General features: G+C 36.1%; 3 protein-coding genes across 4 annotated transcripts; 1 reads left to right on the top strand and 2 right to left on the bottom strand.

The window, feature by feature from the left end:
- The first annotated feature begins 965 nt into the window (after positions 1 to 965).
- LOC110428418 (uncharacterized) lies at positions 966 to 7332 on the top strand. Its single transcript, XM_021444260.2, has 5 exons — positions 966 to 1087; positions 1195 to 1279; positions 4881 to 5472; positions 6277 to 6452; positions 6594 to 7332. Exons 3-5 carry the CDS (start codon positions 4912 to 4914, stop codon positions 7045 to 7047), a joined length of 1191 nt encoding a protein of 396 aa, XP_021299935.2. The 5' UTR covers positions 966 to 1087; positions 1195 to 1279; positions 4881 to 4911; the 3' UTR covers positions 7048 to 7332.
- A 583-nt stretch (positions 7333 to 7915) lies between these two features.
- On the bottom strand, positions 7916 to 14949 carry RBR1 (retinoblastoma-related 1). Of its 2 annotated transcripts, none has more exons than XM_021444258.1 (19): positions 14688 to 14949; positions 14192 to 14292; positions 13978 to 14079; positions 13746 to 13888; positions 13562 to 13658; positions 13407 to 13453; positions 12379 to 12577; positions 12035 to 12101; positions 11668 to 11847; positions 11389 to 11582; positions 10417 to 11287; positions 10052 to 10202; positions 9888 to 9960; positions 9467 to 9643; positions 9257 to 9382; positions 9035 to 9179; positions 8805 to 8917; positions 8371 to 8486; positions 7916 to 8291 (listed from the first exon to the last, which is right to left on the bottom strand). In XM_021444258.1, the coding sequence occupies exons 2-19, from the start codon at positions 14273 to 14275 to the stop codon at positions 8141 to 8143; spliced, it is 3036 nt and encodes a 1011-aa protein (XP_021299933.1). In that variant the 5' UTR covers positions 14276 to 14292; positions 14688 to 14949; the 3' UTR covers positions 7916 to 8140. The 2 variants fall into 2 exon arrangements, with proteins under 2 accessions (XP_021299933.1, XP_021299934.1); XM_021444259.1 differs by having other exon boundaries at positions 13746 to 13885.
- An 805-nt stretch (positions 14950 to 15754) lies between these two features.
- ABCI17 (non-intrinsic ABC protein 3) lies at positions 15755 to 17409 on the bottom strand. The gene is made up of 3 exons (XM_021444286.2): positions 16855 to 17409; positions 16217 to 16404; positions 15755 to 16120 (listed from the first exon to the last, which is right to left on the bottom strand). The coding sequence occupies exons 1-3, from the start codon at positions 17228 to 17230 to the stop codon at positions 15866 to 15868; spliced, it is 819 nt and encodes a 272-aa protein (XP_021299961.1). The 5' UTR covers positions 17231 to 17409; the 3' UTR covers positions 15755 to 15865.
- Positions 17410 to 18095: the final 686 nt, after the last annotated feature.

The raw sequence follows: 18095 nt of genomic DNA, 5'->3' as shown, positions 1-18095 counted from the left end.
AAGAAAAAAAAAAAGATCGAACAATGAAAGTCAACGGAATAACGGTCAAGATTCTTCCAAACCTGATTTTGTTTTTGTCCAAGTACAACAAAAAAAAAATCTAAAACCCCGCGGTGCGCAGTACGTCACTGGGCCCGTCCACGAGCCACCCCATGCTTAACACGTGTCCTTTTCTAGCTTCAACGGCATTCAGTAAAAACATTTGTTTCGTAAACTTGGCTTACGTGGGACCCACGTGCCCCCAATCCTTTGCTTTCTGTGAACTGGCTGAAGAAATGCACACAGACTTTTCTCTTCTTTTTTGTATTTTTGGCCCCAAATAGAAAATGAGTTAATTACACTTACGTCCTTCTTATTCTTACGTTTTAATCCAATAACAGCTTTATGTTCTTTTTGGCACTAAACCCGATAATGTTCCGACCAATTAAACCGAATTTAACCCGATTCGATTAAATAGAATTAATATATCTTTAGTCGAGTTTGAATAGGATTTGAATATTGAAAATGTTATCCATTCGAGTAGTGATTTTAGGATTCTCTCTAAACGATCTCATTTTAAATAATAATATTCAATCTTAATTTTACCATGTTGAATATTACTTATTATTTTATAAATTAATTTAATATTTATTAAAATTTAATAATTTTTTAAAATATGATTTTAAAAATTTAATTTCAATGACTAATATACGAAAAATTATTTTAATTTTATTTTTGATTGAAATTCAAGTGGAGTTTTAGGAAAAACATGATATTAAATATAATTAAAACTCAAGTTGAGATTATTTTTTTTTTGTAGATATGAATAATCGAGTTTTGGTAGCATTTCAAGCATTAAATATGCATGTATTTTCCAGAGGTTAAGCGGTCCAGTGTGGAGAAAAATTTGGTGCATAATGTACAAATATGTGAAACTATTGGGGTGAAAATAGAATTGTTTCAAAGGATTATATACAGTGTTTTAAATAAATAAAAACACAAAAATTAGGGGAAAAAAAAAAGGGAAAAGGAAAAAATAATTTCCCTTCTCATTATACATAACTTCCCTTTGTCATTCTCTCTCTTGCTCTCTCTAGCATCACACCAGGTCATTCTCTTCTCTGCACTTTTTGTTTCTCTCTTTTTTATTTTAAATCTCTCTCTATATCCTTTCAGTTTTTTGGGTTATTTTATTTATTTGACCTTTTTTAACAGGTGAGGGGAAAAAGGAGGAGGATCTGATGTACTTGCCGGTGGATCTTAATTATAGAAGAGATCATGATGGCCCTTGATAATAAAGGTTAGTTTTTTTTTTTTTTGTAAATTTTTTTGAAGGTTATTTGGGTGTAAAGTTTTGACCTTTGATCTGCTTTGAGTTATGGGTTTCAGTTTATTTGAGTGATTTTTGTGGTGTTTGGATTGATGGGGTTTTTAAGAATGTGATGTTTGTGGGATTTTCCTGTGATGGGTTTTTGATGCTTTTCTTAAAAATGTGTTCTTTTTATTGCTGTATTTTTCCAGTGTTGAAATCACTTTGTTTTAAGATCTTCATCTGGGTTGCTTCAATTGTGAGTGTTGCTTTTTTTTTTTGAATAATTTAATTCGAATTTAGGATCCAGTTTTGGCTGCCTGGTACGGTTTCTATTGCACTGGTTTGAGATATGGTATCTTAAATTTGAGGGCTTTTTAAAAATTCTGATGTGCTATTGAATAGCTGGCTAATGCTATGAAATTTCAAAGTTTATATTAGTATGTTATTTGAATTTTAGATTACTTCGTATTGGATAAATGAAGAAATATTGATCAGCTTACTTGAGAAAATATGTTCTAAGTTGGCTTATTTGATCCACAGATGGATGTATGAATTGGACCTGTTGTTTATTGGAATGATTGGAAGAGAAGTATGTAAATGTTGTTTTCCATATTTAGTTCTAATCTGTCTGTTATCCAAACCACATATACTTTTTTTAGTTTTAAGCAAGCAGTAACTATGTGGAGAAGCTTTAGGTAGCTTGTTGGATTATTTCTGGACATTTTGAAATATTTTTAGGCTTTTTGACTTTTTGGTGTTACCTTATTTTATTCAATGGTCTCATTTTAATGCACATCTATGACAGTGAACTCACTGTATTTCTGTATCGCAATGAGCTGCCTCTAGGGTTTAGATTCCCAAAAATCTGTTAGAAACTGTTGCTGTCTGGAATAGTCATTGACTTTGGTCTTATTGTTCCTAGTCTCAGCTTAGTTTCAATAGCACTTTGGTGTAAATTTGGGTTTGGATTAACCAGCAGGTAGCTTTAGCATGGTATATGGCCTAGATTAACCTAAGCAATATTTAGTTAAATAATTATCGTGTATAATTTTATATAATCATGAAAATGTATCTGTCCAGTAAAATTATTGCATGTTAGCTACAAGGTTTAGGGTTGGACAGGCTTCACCCCAAAATTTAAAACTAAAGATATATATAAAATTGATGTTATGTTAAAATTGTTGCAGGGAAGTTTGACAATCATTCTATCTAAACAAGTAGAACTGGATCTATTTGTTTATTAGGCTTATCTGAATATAGTTTGGTCTTCAATCAGCATGGCTAAATGAGGTTGCTAGGGTTTGTGAATGAGATGATAGTCTAGTTTATTTTTTGGCCAGACAGTTTATGGTCTAGTTGATGTTCTAGAATTTGAGTATTTGTAATGTGCTTACATTACCTCAGAGCATCAATTTTAGTAATTTTTTTTAATTGCATATTGGTTCATTTTTTAGCTTTGTATTAACTCCCAGCAAAGGAGAGGTCAAATGCAAGTTTTAAAGATAAGCTAAATGAAAAGTTAGAGAAATAAAGCCTTGGCGTCATTCTAGGTGTTTGAGGCTTCATGCATAGAAAAATGCAATGCCTGTATTGTGATTCCTTCAGATTTGGTAATGATGTTCAGAAATTAGTGGCACATGCTTTAAGTTACTTTGGGGCATAAGTTTATTAGACCAGGACCACAAGAATAACTGAAATGTTCACAAATCTGGCTCAATAAATCTGTAAAATCTAAATAAGTGAGGTAAATACACGCTCTGTTATAGCTCTCAGTTGTTTGTGTTCATAGGCATGCATGACTCCTTTGATGAAATTCTTCATCTATATGATCATTATACCTAGTTTGGTGAAATGATTGCGGTTTGGAGATTTTTTTCCTTTGTTACCAATATAAAATTTAGTCTTGTGTATATATTGGTTATGCTATCATTATCGTTTATTTCAAGTAAACTTCATTAGTTTGTGCTTCAGTTGATTCATCATTTGGATTCCATTGAAACTTGTCCCCTTTTCACGTCCCTTTGTCCCAACAATTCCCGTATTTTCTCCTCATTTTCACTTTTCCCTGTTGTGGAAGGATGAGGGAGTTAGGAAAATATTTTTTGAAAGACCGGTCCTGTTTCACCATCACTATGAGAAGTTGAACAGCTTGAGGACACACTTAGTTGAATTCAGAAGTGTTGCTTGCTTTTGAAGGAACTTTGTTTGAAATTTTTACATTAACATTACAGATCAATTGCTAGTATTCTCCACTACTGTGAAGAATTATGACTTGTGGAGGATTTCTTTGCAACCTATAAAACTAAAAGTTAACAATACACATCAGCAAGTGGCTTCGAGGGTTATTAGTGGCTGATTTGAATTCAGATGTGTTGCTTGCTTTTGAAGAAACTTTGTTTCAAATTTTATGTCAAAATTACTGATCAATTACGGATATTCTCCACTAATGCGAAGAATTATTGCTTGCAGAGGCTTTCTTCGCAATCTATAAACATCAGTACTTTTTTTAAACGTTAAAAATACGCAACAGCAAGTGGTTTGGAGGGTCTTCAGAGGCTGATTTGAACAGAATACTTTCTTGATTATGCTTCATTATCTATTTGACTAGAATAGCTTGATAACTTAGTCTTCTATCAGCATTTAAGAAGTCAATTTAATTGATGATCTTGAAGAAGAAATGGCAAGTTGAATTTCAGCCTTATGGAGATCTTTTAGCATTGAAGAAAGCACTTTATTTGATGCATTTTGTAAACAATTGGCAACTTGAATTTCAGCTTTTGGAGATGGATGGAGGGTGTTATAGAGATATTGATTTTGCCCTTCTTAGCTGTGTCTTACACCTTCAAATTAGAAGTTTGATGGAGGAATATATTGCAAGACTGTGGTATCTTTTATCTTCGAGGGTCCTGATTTTAGAGTTTCATTTTCTCCCACCCTATTTAGCCCACCAACTATTTTCTTGCTCATGCCTAAAGATAGCTGCTTAAGGCTCCACTACAGAAGTGAAAGGTGAAGGGGCGTAGCTGAAGGCAGTGAGGCATGCTATGCCTATGGTCTGATTAAATATATGATATTCTTTTCTGAAGCATGCTGGTGAGTTAAAGCCTTTTAAGACATGCTACAAGCTCCTCCCTGTTCTTACTGATTTGTCTGTCACTGGTTTGCCCCCCTGCCACCATTGGTTATTTCTTGTTGTTACTATTTCTGAAAGGAACCATAAACATAGATATTTCTTTCTTATGCATGAGGGTGCCATCAAATGTGTGAGTACCCATTGAGTTTTGGGAACAATGTTTTGGATGTCTGACATTGTTATATTGGACTTGCATTACACGTTATCTTGAACTTTCTGTTTATTCAGTATTGCATTTTTTTTTCTTTGTTTTTTGATTTTGCACTTTGGCTTTGTGTGAACAGTTGGCGGTTGGTTTTTTTTCTTTGTTTTTTGATTTTGCACTTTGGCTTTGTGTGAACAGTTGGCGGTTGGTTTTTTTTCTTTGTTTCAGAGGAATTTGTATGGGTCATATTGGGATGCATGTATCAAATTTGATATTATACTGATATGATTTTGCTTATTTATTTTATGTAGAAACTATGCAGAACTGCGAGGCAGCCTTAAAATGCCTCCAGACAAGGGGTTCCCGTACAAGCTGCAATGTACAGGGAATTCAATTGAAGGCCTTCCAGAGCTTAAAGATGAAATCAGTATTCACCCAGGTGGGGATGTTGTAGAACCAGTTTGCTCATTGAGTGGGGAGTTTATGGAACTTCCAAACGAGTTTTACCCCAAACCTACCCTCCAGCATGAGTATGGCTCATGGTCAACCTTCTATCCTGACTGTCATAAGTTGCAGCCATACCCAATAAATGCTTTTGGGAGCCAATTTTACCGCTTTCCTGTGGATAACCGATTTCATTATGCCCCATTCAATGTGATCACTCATGGATATCCTTATGAATTCCAGTTCCAAGATTTTCAGTACTTTGTGGTCATAGACTTTGAGGCTACCTGTGACAAGGAGAAAAATCCCCATCCACAGGAGATAATTGAGTTTCCATCTGTCATTGTGAGTGGTGTTACTGGCCAGCTGGAAGCATGCTTTCAGACATATGTACGACCAACTTGCAATCAACTCCTGAGTGATTTCTGCAAGGATCTGACAGGCATCCAGCAAATTCAGGTCAGTTCAGAATTCGCTGTCTTTCCCAAGATTTAGAAACTTAACATTCTGGTTGGACAGCATGACTTTGCGCGATATGTAAATGATGTTGCAATGGTGGTAACACAATCACATGCTTATATTTATTGTGAGTTTTTTAGTTCATCATTGGAACTAGGTATATTTATAGTTTAAGGCATGGTGGTGAGTTCCTCTGGTATCTTGTTTCTCCTGCTAGGCTTTATATGGAAAGTTGCTTCTTAGACAAAGTGTATAAATATGTTTGGATGTGGATGTGGTAAGAACTAAGCTAACTTTACTGTTCCGACTATGCGACATTTATGTTGCTGATAAACATGTTTCTTGCAATCCGTTCTCCTGGGTTAATTGAAGAAAGGATTGCCAAATATGTTTCTGCCTGGACAGGCTTAAATTTGCTGGAATTGGTTTCTAATTTTTGGTACATATATTGATATGCTGGATTGCTGCTGTACTCTATTTTTGATCTTTTTTGCTAAAAGATGCACTAGTAGAAAAATCATGAGTTGGGAAGCACAATGTTAGTGTTTATATTTTTGTCACTGACTTGGCAATAGCTTCAATTGGATTTTATTAGGGTGGTATGACGGAGTTTGGGTGGTCTTCCTATTTAGGCTTGATGGTAAATAAGGGTGCAAAACCAGGGATTGATCTGTGGCAGGACAACTAAGATTGTGATTATTATCTCTACTGATGGTTGACGTATTGGTTTCTTGCTGTCTTTCCTCAACTTTTTCCACTCTGACTTCTGAGCCTATATTCTTAATATGCATTTATGTGTTCTAGGTGGATAGAGGTGTTACGCTGAGTGAAGCTCTCCTTAGGCATGATAAATGGCTTGAGAAGAAGGGCATAAAGAACACCAACTTTGCTGTGGTGACATGGTCAAACTGGGATTGTCGCGTAATGCTGGAATCTGAGTGCAGATTCAAGAAGATCCGGAAGCCTCCTTACTTTAACCGGTAAATAATTTTGATACGAGCTTGTTTGCTTATTATTTTTTTCATAGTTTACATACTTGTTTATAAAAATGATAATAGTGTTTGACACTTTTTAAGAAAGCCATTTGTATTAAGTTTTTCTTATTATTTTCCATTTGGCAGGTGGATCAACTTAAAAGTTCCTTTCAGTGAGGTTTTCGGTGGCGTGAGGTGCAACTTGAAGGAGGCTGTTGAGATGGCAGGCCTGGCATGGCAGGGGCGTGCCCATTGTGGCCTCGATGATGCCAAAAACACGGCACGCTTACTTGCCCTCTTGATGCGCAAGGGTTTTAAATTCTCTATCACAAACTCACTGATGTGGCAGACTAGCGATGGTCCATTGACATGGAACCCGATCCCTGAGAACATGGCCTTCTCTCCACATCATCCCCACAAGCCAAAGGATCAGCATATGCCCCTATTTCAGTACCACCCATACTGTTTCTGTGGGGTGAAAAGTAGCAAAGGAATGGTTCGGAAGCCTGGGCCGAAGCAAGGAAGTGTGTTCTTTGGCTGTGGAAACTGGACTGTCGCCAGAGGTGCCCGCTGCCACTACTTTGAGTGGGCGTCTCCCTGACTTGAATTTGCAAGGGCTTGTCCATCTTTCATGATGGCATCTTAAACCCTTCTTAGATGTCTTGTAAAAAAGGGGAAAAAAAAAGAAAAAAAAAAGAGGTTAAAAGGGAGAATGCTAGTGGGTTGTCTCCTTGTTGAAGCATATACACCTTAAGTTGCTTTAACTGCTAGGTGAGGCTTCTGCTTGTTAGGAAACACATATTAGCACTGGGCACTGTAGCTCAGGAGAGTGCACGGGTGCAGTAAAACATCGGTCTTCCAAGTAATGGGAGCTTCAACCTGTAAAGCTGACTTGTTGACAGGAGAACAAATCGGGAATGTGAGGATTGGCTAGTTAGGATGATGCATTTACATGCTTAAACATGGTAAGTTTCATAATAATCTTATGAGATAGGGACACCGTGGTTTCCTATGCGTTTCTAATGGGAATGCACTGTTGCTTTGCACCTTATTTCTTGGTTTCCTTTCCCCTCTGACCAACAACCACCCAAATTACACAAAGACAAATCCAGCACCTATCTTTTCAAGAGGTCCAAACCATTTGGAACTACTCAGCAGTTTCCAAATTGATATTCCAACTTGTCTGGGAAGGACCAGGATGCAAGAAACTTGGTAATACTAATACTAGGATGATTTTAGGCATGTGATAGCGTATTTACTTAAAAGGATTAATGATCAGTGGTATCAAGATTTATTCAAAATTTTACTAATGTGAGTTCCCCACAAGATATTAGACACAAATCAAGGTAGATCCCTCCCTTTGATGAGTGACTAATTATTGACGGTCAAAATATCACTCACATCACATGTCACAGCATGTGGACTAAAAAAAATTATCATTTTGCTACTACGGAGGCAAATAATAATAATAATAATAAAAAAGGATGGGGCTCATTTTATTAAATTTGCTAGGCCAAAAGCTTAGAAGTAGTGTATCGAACATTGGTAAAGCTCTTAGGGCAGGTGGCGGCTATCCTCTACAATAACTCACCGCTCATACAATACCCCATGTGATAAAAGCCTTACATCACGTAGAATAGAAGAAGAATGGGCAAGAGAGGCAGAATTTACAAGGGAAATACATGGTGCTGGAACTAAGACTCAGGTTGCTCAGATTTTAAAGGTGCCCCTGATGAGGATGCACAGCTCCCATTCTGAAGGTGAAGGCTGTTTGCAACCATAGAATCACTAACCAAGCCAACATCGACATCATCAAAGTTGAGGGCGCCTCTGATCTTCCGGTTACTGAAACCAAAACAGTTCATTTAGCACATCCCACAAGAATTTCTATTTCCCTGGAGAGTGAAGAAGAAGAGAAGAATACCCATTCAAGTGATTGTTGATGGCAGTTAGGTCCTTTGAAGGGCTTTGAAACGCACGGGTACTCTCTCCAACACAAGCATAATAGCTTCTTGAGCTATGCGAGATGAGAGCATCCATCTGTAGATGAAACAAGGCACACACACTTCTTAACTATGTAGCAACCATAGATTCCAGTAAGATACAGAAAAAAGGCCAAAAACAGGAATAAGGAAAATTTTCTAATACTTCTGTCAATCAAGAAACAAAACCCAGGATTCAACTGTTTCACAAGATTATGAGACTTATATATTGCATTGCAAGTTAAAGATTCTTCGTTTTCCTTTTCTGCCCTTTCTAAGGGTGCTGCATTTTTAATTTACGAATCTGGTTTACTAGTAAATGGAAAATTGATCACTCAAATCAACTCAATGGAGAAAAGAGAAAAAGATTAAGTACCTTGGATGTTCGCAATGGAGACACATATACGTTGTGTGTTGCAGATACTTTCTTCGGGGACATATCGGGCAGACTCGGAAAAGGAGCAACTTTAGGTGATCCAGGGCATGGACCTAATTAGCAATGAAGCAAGAAGAAGAAAATTAGAATGGCTTGCAGAGGAAGCAAGGACAGAATATAACATCAAAATCTCCCACATAATAATGGGAAAAAAAAAATGAAAGGTTTACCATGATTACTATTGTTGGCTTCAGGAACCTGGCTTGTACTTGTATTTGCTCCAGTAAGACCAACTTCTACCAGCAAAGGCTTTATGGCAGGAATAAATATTTTATTGTAAAATGTAATAATATCAACATGGTCCTGCCCGGTTATCTGTTTTAAGATCATTAAAATTGTTAAAATTCCCTAGATACGCAGGCAGCATAGATAATAGAGATGAGATATCATACCCCATTCCGTTGGGCTGCTAACCGATCAACAAATACGCTGCAGAAAACTTGGGGTTTACATTGTGGTTGCTTCTTATAGTTGCGAATAATTTCTCCAAAAGTAAGAGAGCTCTGCAACTGAGAAATCTGCACGCCATTTATTCACAAAGTAAGAGGAAGCAGTGCAGATAAATTGAACAGCAGCTCAAAGATCTCATATGAAGAGCAGACCTTTGCAACTACATAGAAACAACAAAGGATGATCTGGTCAATATGACGGTTAAAGAACAGAGATGTCCGCTGGCTAAGTACTTGTTGAAAAAGACAATATACACTCTCCCTAATCTGTTGAGACAGTTGCAGCCTCTCAACCATACCATTAATCCTGACAGCAGCCAGCTTATTAATCTAGGCAGTGCAAAGCAAGCAACATGTTAGACTCGGAGCAGACCTATAACTACAGAATCTAAATCAAATTCAAAACTCAGTGCACGTGGGCAATTTGCCAGCAGAAAAATTATATCAAGGGATATTTACAATGAGCACTAATAGGTTAAATTTTGTAACAGTATAAGCATACATAAGGTGTACCATAATTATGTAAGAATTTATGCAAATGAATGAAAATCTAATTTATCTCATATTTTGATACCTTGCTAAAAAATATATTTATTCCGGTTTCCGCACATGTTTCTCCTCCACCACCTGGGTTAGGACGTGTTGGACTAAAGAACAAATGGCCCAAAAGAAAATGCAGTTAGCCATTGCAAATAGTTCAGGTTTTCTACTTCCCCTAGAACTTACAGCATACAATACCTGGCAAATGCAGATTGCAAAGGAGCCTTCTTAAGGTTGCTAAATGCTAATAGACGATCCTTCACTGGTGATGTAAAAGAGTTCCGTTCAACCAAAACACTCCTGTAGTCTGTGCATAGTCTCTTTGGAGACCTGACATCCCCATTTTGACCTGAGAAAAGTAACATGACTGTAAATTAGGTTCAGGATAGAATCAAATTTAATGCTTTGAAAACAGATAACTGTAATTAAATCCTAGAAAACAAGCTACTACATTAAACAGCCAAATCAACATACTGGTGACAGTTTTTGATATCTAAAGACATAACAAATGGTATGACTAAGCTACCACTGTTGCATTCCTAAGATTGAGCTACTGACATTACCAGGTGAAGTTTCATGCTTCTGCAAAGAAGGCAAAGGAGGCATGCCTCCAGAAAAGTTGATATGCATTGCAATTGCATCCAAAGACGGCATTGGTTCTGCCAATAAGCCAAGACGATCTATTTCAGCAGCTAGTGCAGGTCTTGCAACTATCAAAGAATTGTACATTGAGGAACCTTTATCCCAAACCATACTCTCCAAAAGTCTCTCTTCAAGAGAATTCAGATGCCGCCTCAATTCTCTTGGTAGGGAATCCTCATGTCTAATGAAACTCTCTATCACCTTGCTAAGATCAAAGGCTGTAATACCAGTTCTGTCCAGAACTGTAGGAAACAACATTGTGGCAGTCTTATGTGTTGCTAACACTAGTTCGGCAGAACAAGCAAGCATACATCTGTGAAATCTCTCATTAGTTAATAAGGAAGTCAAATTAGTTGCATGCAATATTTGGGCCTCTGCAGTACACATAGCTTCCAAAACCCTATAGTATAGCTTAAGTGCTTCCAGTCTTCGATGTTCCATCCATATATTATCCATCAGGTTTGCACCTTGAAGGCTTCCAGTTACACCACGCTCATGATTACTTGGAAATATTGCCTCCAATATTATATGTGCCCTACGTATCACATCATTGGTAACATCTTTATCACAGGATGATAAAAACCGCTGCAACTCTGCAGAGGGTTTCGAAGGAAGTGGACAAATAACAGTACGAAGCCACTTTGCAGTTGTCATTGCAGTGCTGACGGGTGTAGCTGCCACCTTTGCATTTGGCGGTCCAAGGACACCATTTCCATGAGATGCAGGAGAACGATGTGGAGACAGTGGGCTTGAGATTGTCTTTGATGGTGAAGCTATTGAATCAAATTTCCTCTACTCAAAACAGAATAAAAAACATTCTTAGATAAAGTCACTGCGCCATAAAGCATGAAGACCAACAAAGGTGAATATGCTTTCTCAAATATGAAACACACCTTCATGCTAGTTACATTCCCAGCACCTCCAGACAAGCTACCTGAACCAAGAAAACTATCTTCCTCATTTATAAACACCCTCTCGTCCAATTCACCTTTATTACGAATTGCATCATCATAATCCTTTTCTAAAACATTCAAACTGGATGAAAGAGATTGTTCATCCATTAAACCTTCAAAATAGATCAAGCCATCTGCATCAAAGAGAAGCAGATAGTTAGAAGCCGAAGCAAATGAAAGCATACACCCCAAATTACATTCATGAACTTTATAACTTACCCGTATCAATATTTTCCAATGTTTCAGTTTTGCACTCCGATGCTGGACAGGGCTTTTTTTTCAATATATCTTCTACTAACTTGTTGGCCATCTCCATTGTTTTCCTCAAATCATCTTCTGAAGCATCATACATGTTGCAAAGTGATGCAAGCAAGTCAACACCTTTGTCACCTTTCTTAACTGAACAACCACATGTCAAAGAAATCAACAATAAGTAAAGGCAAAATTTTATCCCAAACAGGAAATGCAAATAGAAAAAAGTAAAAGGGTAAGGACAAAACATTGGTTAAGAATCTCAAATGCATTCTCCTTATCAGAAAGAAGGATGGTTCTAAAAATTTGATTACTGCAAAGAGAAGATAATTACCAAAGCGTGGGGAGTCACTGATCTTGAAGTTTCTGAAGCGAACAGGAACATGTATAATCAGAATAGCCTGTTAAAAATTACATGCTCCAGTAAATGTACAAGGATATATTGCATCTAAGACAACAACATATTAGAGTTGAATCTTTTGAAGAACATTTAAATGTATATATCAACTTTTATTTTCCATTTGTTTAATAAATACTCGTTCTGTTAATCCATTATCTGTACTAATATAAGCAGAACAACATGTTTCATTAGAACAAGATGACATGTTATTCCTTATTGCAACCAAGTCCGCCTTCTCACAATCTACTATTAAGAAAGCCCAGAAAAGTGTAACTGACCAGAACAGAAACAAAACCATTTGCGCAAGTCACTAGGTCTTTAAAACGGCTGAAAGCATGCACACGGAGAGCCAAAAACAGTAACCACCCCAAACGATGGTACTCCGACACATAATCAGGAGCACTCGTAGCATTTTGCTCCTTGTCAATATTTGCATCACTTGTCAAGAAGAGTTCCCGAAATGCACGCTTGTATGACCTTTTGTACCATTAAATAGCAAGATGCAAATGTTATTTACTTTACAAAATGGAAAATTATATAAAGTAAGCAGAAAAATTTGGTTTCAAAGGATGCAGTTGCTCAGTGAATAATAATAAAAATTCATCATACAGTACAAATTCTGTGAAATAATAGCATTGAATAATATATTATTGGAACATAATTATACAATCTGTCTAAATGAGAATATCATAAATTTAATATTGTTATCCATCTAGACAAGATAACAATCAAACATGCCACATGACGAGCTATTGGTATAATTAGGACACACACAATCACATATGTATATACATACACACATACATACATACGTAGGTTTTACTTTTCAAGATCTTTGATATGCAAATGTTGTACACCCTCCCTCCCTCCCTCCCTCTCTCTCTCTCTCTATACATACATACATATACATACATATATGTATATAGACACACACATACTTACGCATGTATGCATGTTTTATTTGTCAACATCTTTGATACACAAATGTTGTACACCCTCCCTCCCTCCTCTCTAATAAACACTTAATCCAAACACCAAAGTATGTGTGCTTTTGTAAATTTCAGACAAGATTCAAGACAATATAAACAATCTCGCTGCAGAATCTACATGCCATTATAGAGTATAAATTGATGAATGAAAAGCAATATTCCTTTTCACTAAGGTGCTTTGCATTTAAGAGTAACCAATCGAATTTAGCAAATCATAGTTATACTAACAAATAGATTGAAAATGCTAGTGCTGTCGCAAAGTTATGTGCACATAGCATCTTCTAACCTTGAAGATGATATAAAAGAAGGGCACATACTTGCTTAGAAGGCTCAAGTGCACAAAATTGGCCTGCAACTCCTTTGCCTAATCAATTAAGTACCATAAGTAGAGAGTCAAATAGAAGTCAGACGACCATAAAAATTTAAGGAAAAAAAAAGCAAGTTAAACCATCAATCTATATTCTTTCACCACCTCAAGTCTACTCTCCCAATCTTCACCATACATAATATTTAAAACAGGACCAGCTTTGACCACAAACTGAGGCAGCTCTTTAAAGAAATCCACAATACTGCAAGATCAAAAAAGCTCACTATCATTAAAACAGACATCAATCCCAAATACTACCCATGTTTCCCCAAAATTAACAGCATCATACTTTAGCTTTGTAGCTCTCAATATCTGGCATATTGTAAACCCATTTTCATCAGACCCTTGCTTTAGATTTTCTCCGCTCTTTTCACTTAGCTGCTTCAGTGAATACAAAACAAACGAAAAGCAAAATCGCTCTGCTTCTTCCTGCTAATCCAGTATAAAGGCAACAAAGTTAGTTCACCTAAAAGCAACTATGTTTAGTGATTCCATATGAAAAGAAGTTCAAAAATATCTACCGTCCCACTCCCAATCGAAATATTTGATGATAAAAGGTTTTTGGTTTCTTTGAATAGCTTCATAGCTTCCGTGCAAGTTTTCTCATCCAAAGATAATCCATTCTAAAAATCATAACATTTGAAAAACCACGTCACTACCAAAGAAAAAGCAAAATTTAAAATAATAATAATAAGAAGAACAAGAACAAGAACAAGAAGAAGAACACATCACTACCTTGCACAAGGCAGTGAACCTAGCTTCAATGGCATCACCATCAGTGCTGTTGGAAGTTGTAACTGAACGCTTCCCGTCTTCCATATTTCTTCCAAATAACCCTAGAAGAAATTAAAGATTCTACCTTTCAAAAAAAGAAACTAAAGATTCTGATTCCCTCCAAAAGTTTTGAGAAGAAGCTCATAATCAGCATATTCAAGATTAAGCTAGCTACTAGAGGCACTAATTTAAAAAAAATCACAAACTGTTAACAAAATTCAATTTATAAAATAAAAAATCCACAAATTAATCAAAGCAACTTAAATCCCCAAAATAAAAAATTTGCTCCCAAAATTTATTTTTTTAGCTATTACTAACAAAAGCAAAGTAAAAACTGGAGGAAACAAGCTTTTTTCCTTTTTTGTGCTTCTGAACATGGCGAATTACTTTCAACAATGCCAGCCAAACAATTCAAAAATTACAATCAAAGTTAAAACAGAATTAAAAGAAAACTTACAAATTTGAACTTGAAATTCGGTTCGGATCTCGGATCTACAGATCCAGTCAAGCAGAAAACCCTAGCTTAAATCCTCACCCCCAAAAAAGAACACAGCGTTTTAACGGATCGAGAAAAAGAAAAATCAGTGAGGAAGAAGAAGGATTTTCCTTTTTTTTATATATTTTTATTAAGAACAAGAAGAACCCTAAAATTTTCCCTCTCTTTTTTTTTCCTTATTTTCTCTTTCTATAACTTTAGGCCTCTTTTTGTGGAAACCCTAGCAAGGAAGGATCTTTCTCTTAGCGCGGGAAAACTAACCAACATAACATCATGATGACCATGCACATGCGCATGACATGCACGGTTAGCCAATCACATTTTGCCACGTCATGATGTGGATTGGCATTTTACCGCCAAATTTGTTCAACGTCTCGGCCGTTACGAAGATTCCGTTTTGAAACGGTGGGTAAAAAGGGTTCTGTTTTCACCGTTACGGTGAGTTAACGGAGAGTGGCTAGGCTGGGCCGAGCCGCTCAAGGGGGATGATCTTGGGGTCTTGGAAATTGAAACGGTGTTTGCCAAGAGACTCGTGTGGGTGTGCGGGCCCTCCGAAAAAGGATCGTCTCTCTTTTTCTGTGTCGTTTAGCGCGAGGAGTTGTGTCGTCTTGTGAGGAGCGGAATGTTATTATGATTGCGTCCTCACAAGACTTTTCTGTAGGACCTCCTAAGTCTTACCCCATAAATTATTCAACACCATTACAATTAAAAAGAATTATTTTTTTAATAAAAATCATTTAATGCACTTAAAATTCTCATTTATAGGTTCTAGATTAAATTAAAGTGTACACATTTACTTTTATTTACCTTATTTGTGATATTTATGTTAATTTTTGGACTTTTGATTAAAAACGAAAATTAAACAGATTGCGATTTTTAATTTTGATGAATTCGAACTCTAAAAAGATACATACTCGTACCATTAAACTAAGGATTAGGTGCATTAAACGTTTGTAGTTTATGCAAATTATTATTATCCATATTAATGCAATGGGCTTGATTTTGGCCATATTTAGGGCATTAAGATATAAATCAAACATCAGCTTGCAATTCCAAATATTGTTTTACACCAAAGTTAACATCAAAACCCCAAACACAAAGAAAAAGGAAAGGTAATATACAAACACTGACAGAAGTATTTAGCTACTTAGTTGAAGAAACCTTTGTGCCATGGGATGCTTGGCCTCAGACAGCTCATCAGGCTTCAATACCTCAACAATTTCACCATTGACAAGAAGGCAAACTACATCTGCCACCCTTTGGATTTGCTTGATGCTGTGAGAAACCATGACAACAGTCATTCCCTTTTTCTTCTTAAGCTTCACTATCACATCCTCTATGTTCTGTGTCGAAATCGGATCCAATGCACTTGTTGGCTCATCCAGCAGCAAAACCTTTCCAGAGAGAAAAAACCAACCAAGAAATTAGCCTGAACCAATGCAAAGTTTTTGACTGCAACATATTAGCAGGGGGTATGGAGTATGGAGTACCTCTGGTTCATTTGCTAGTGTCCTAGCCAGTGCAACTCTCTGAGCTTGACCCACAGATAATTCACCACCAGTCTTACTGAGAAAGGAGGAATCAAGGTCTGCAAGTGTTAGCAACTTGGAAACTTCTTCATCACCTAACTTCTTTCCTCTCAAACGTGGTCCATATCGAATGTTATCTGCCACAGTGCCTGAAAGTGACACTCTTCATTACTTTCATTACTGAAAAATTTTTCTTAAAGAGTTTGGTTTGTCTATATACAAACAGTTGAAATCAAGACATCTATGAACTCGAGTTAGCTTTTCTCTTTCAGTAAAAGATACCAACAAACCAACCAATCAAATAAACAAAATCAACATAGAATTGGATTAAATCCACAAATCCATGCATACTAGGAGTTAAACTTGGAATCTAAAGATTTCTTCTTTGCAATTGAAACAAGGTAAGGACTTGAAGTGAAGTGATAAGCTTGAAGCAATCATATTTGCATATGGTAAAATTGTTGCTGAACCTGTTAATGGGTACCTCAGTTTTACAGTACCTACCATTGATGGACCTGAAAGGACCAATCATACTTCAAAATTTGCCCATTCTTTTTTCAACTGTAATTTACAGCTTAATGGAATATCTATAGTCTTACCTTGAAAGAGAACAGGAAGCTGGAAGAGCATGCCGACTTTACGGCGAAGTCCAAGAACATCAAGATCAACAATATCATGACCGTCAAGGAACACCGTGTCCGACGGAGGCTCCCAAAGGCGATTGAGTGCTCGAAGCATCGTCGATTTCCCACTCCCGCTCGGTCCGATGATCCCGACGATCATCCCCTTGGGGATATCGACGCTGATCCCGTTAAGTATAGTAACACCCGCTTCCGATACTTTCCTCAAACCACGAATCTCGAATTTCATCCCACGATCATGATGATTACTGTGTTGATGATCAGCGTCGTCAACGGTTAACAGCAAATGCTCTGCAGACATTTTCTCTTTGGATGTTTGCTTTGTCAGTTCCATTTGTTAGTATTTAACGTGACAGGGGAAACGATGGCCTGAATACTACCTTCCCCATTAAGCATTTCTTCTGTATATATAACCTTCACCACTTGTTGCTAGGGATCATCTGCACCATTGCCATACAGAACCAAATCCCGTCAACGACAACTTTATCCTAACTGCTGTCGCCATTTTACACAAAGAGATGGTTAAATGGTAGGACAAATTTTAGAGTCAAACTAATCTTAACGTAAGGTTATGAATAAAAGTCATTAGATTTAAAAGATTTCTTTTCAGCCATTGATTAATAAAATAATTTTCAACTTGTTTATTATCAAATAGGTTAAGAAAAAAACATAAAGAATCCAAAATGAATAAAAAGAAAAAAATTAACTAAAAAATACTAGGGTTATAAATTTATATTTTCTAGTTAAAACTATTTAACTGTTTATAAATTTTAATTTATAAATAAATAATAGTAAAAGTAAAAATAATTATTTATTAACCTAATTTTTATTATAATATTTATTTTAAAAAATTTTCAATCGTTAATATTTTTTACTCAAGAATATAAATATAAATGATTAATTTTAATGAAAGTTTTGTTATTCTCTTTGTTAATTTTTTCTTTTTAATTAATATTTTTTATTTTTATTTGTTACAGATTATTTAAGCTTTTTTTCTTAACATGTTTGATAAATAATCAGGTTGTAATTTTTTTTATTGGGCAACGGATAAAATAAAAACCTCTAAATCTAATAACTCTTAGCCAATAGCTGTATCAATTTTATTGACCTTACTGTAAAATTTGCTGTTACAATTTGGCTGGAAGGCACATCTACAGGATTGTGATATTGTTTATTTAGTAATTATTTAATTTATTAAT

This window comes from Theobroma umbraticum, unplaced genomic scaffold (genome assembly GCF_002168275.2).
Source record: "Theobroma umbraticum cultivar Fairchild unplaced genomic scaffold, ASM216827v3 scaffold_115.0, whole genome shotgun sequence".
Classification (NCBI taxonomy): Eukaryota; Viridiplantae; Streptophyta; class Magnoliopsida; order Malvales; family Malvaceae; genus Theobroma; species Theobroma umbraticum.
This window is presented reverse-complemented; position numbering and strand designations above follow the sequence as displayed.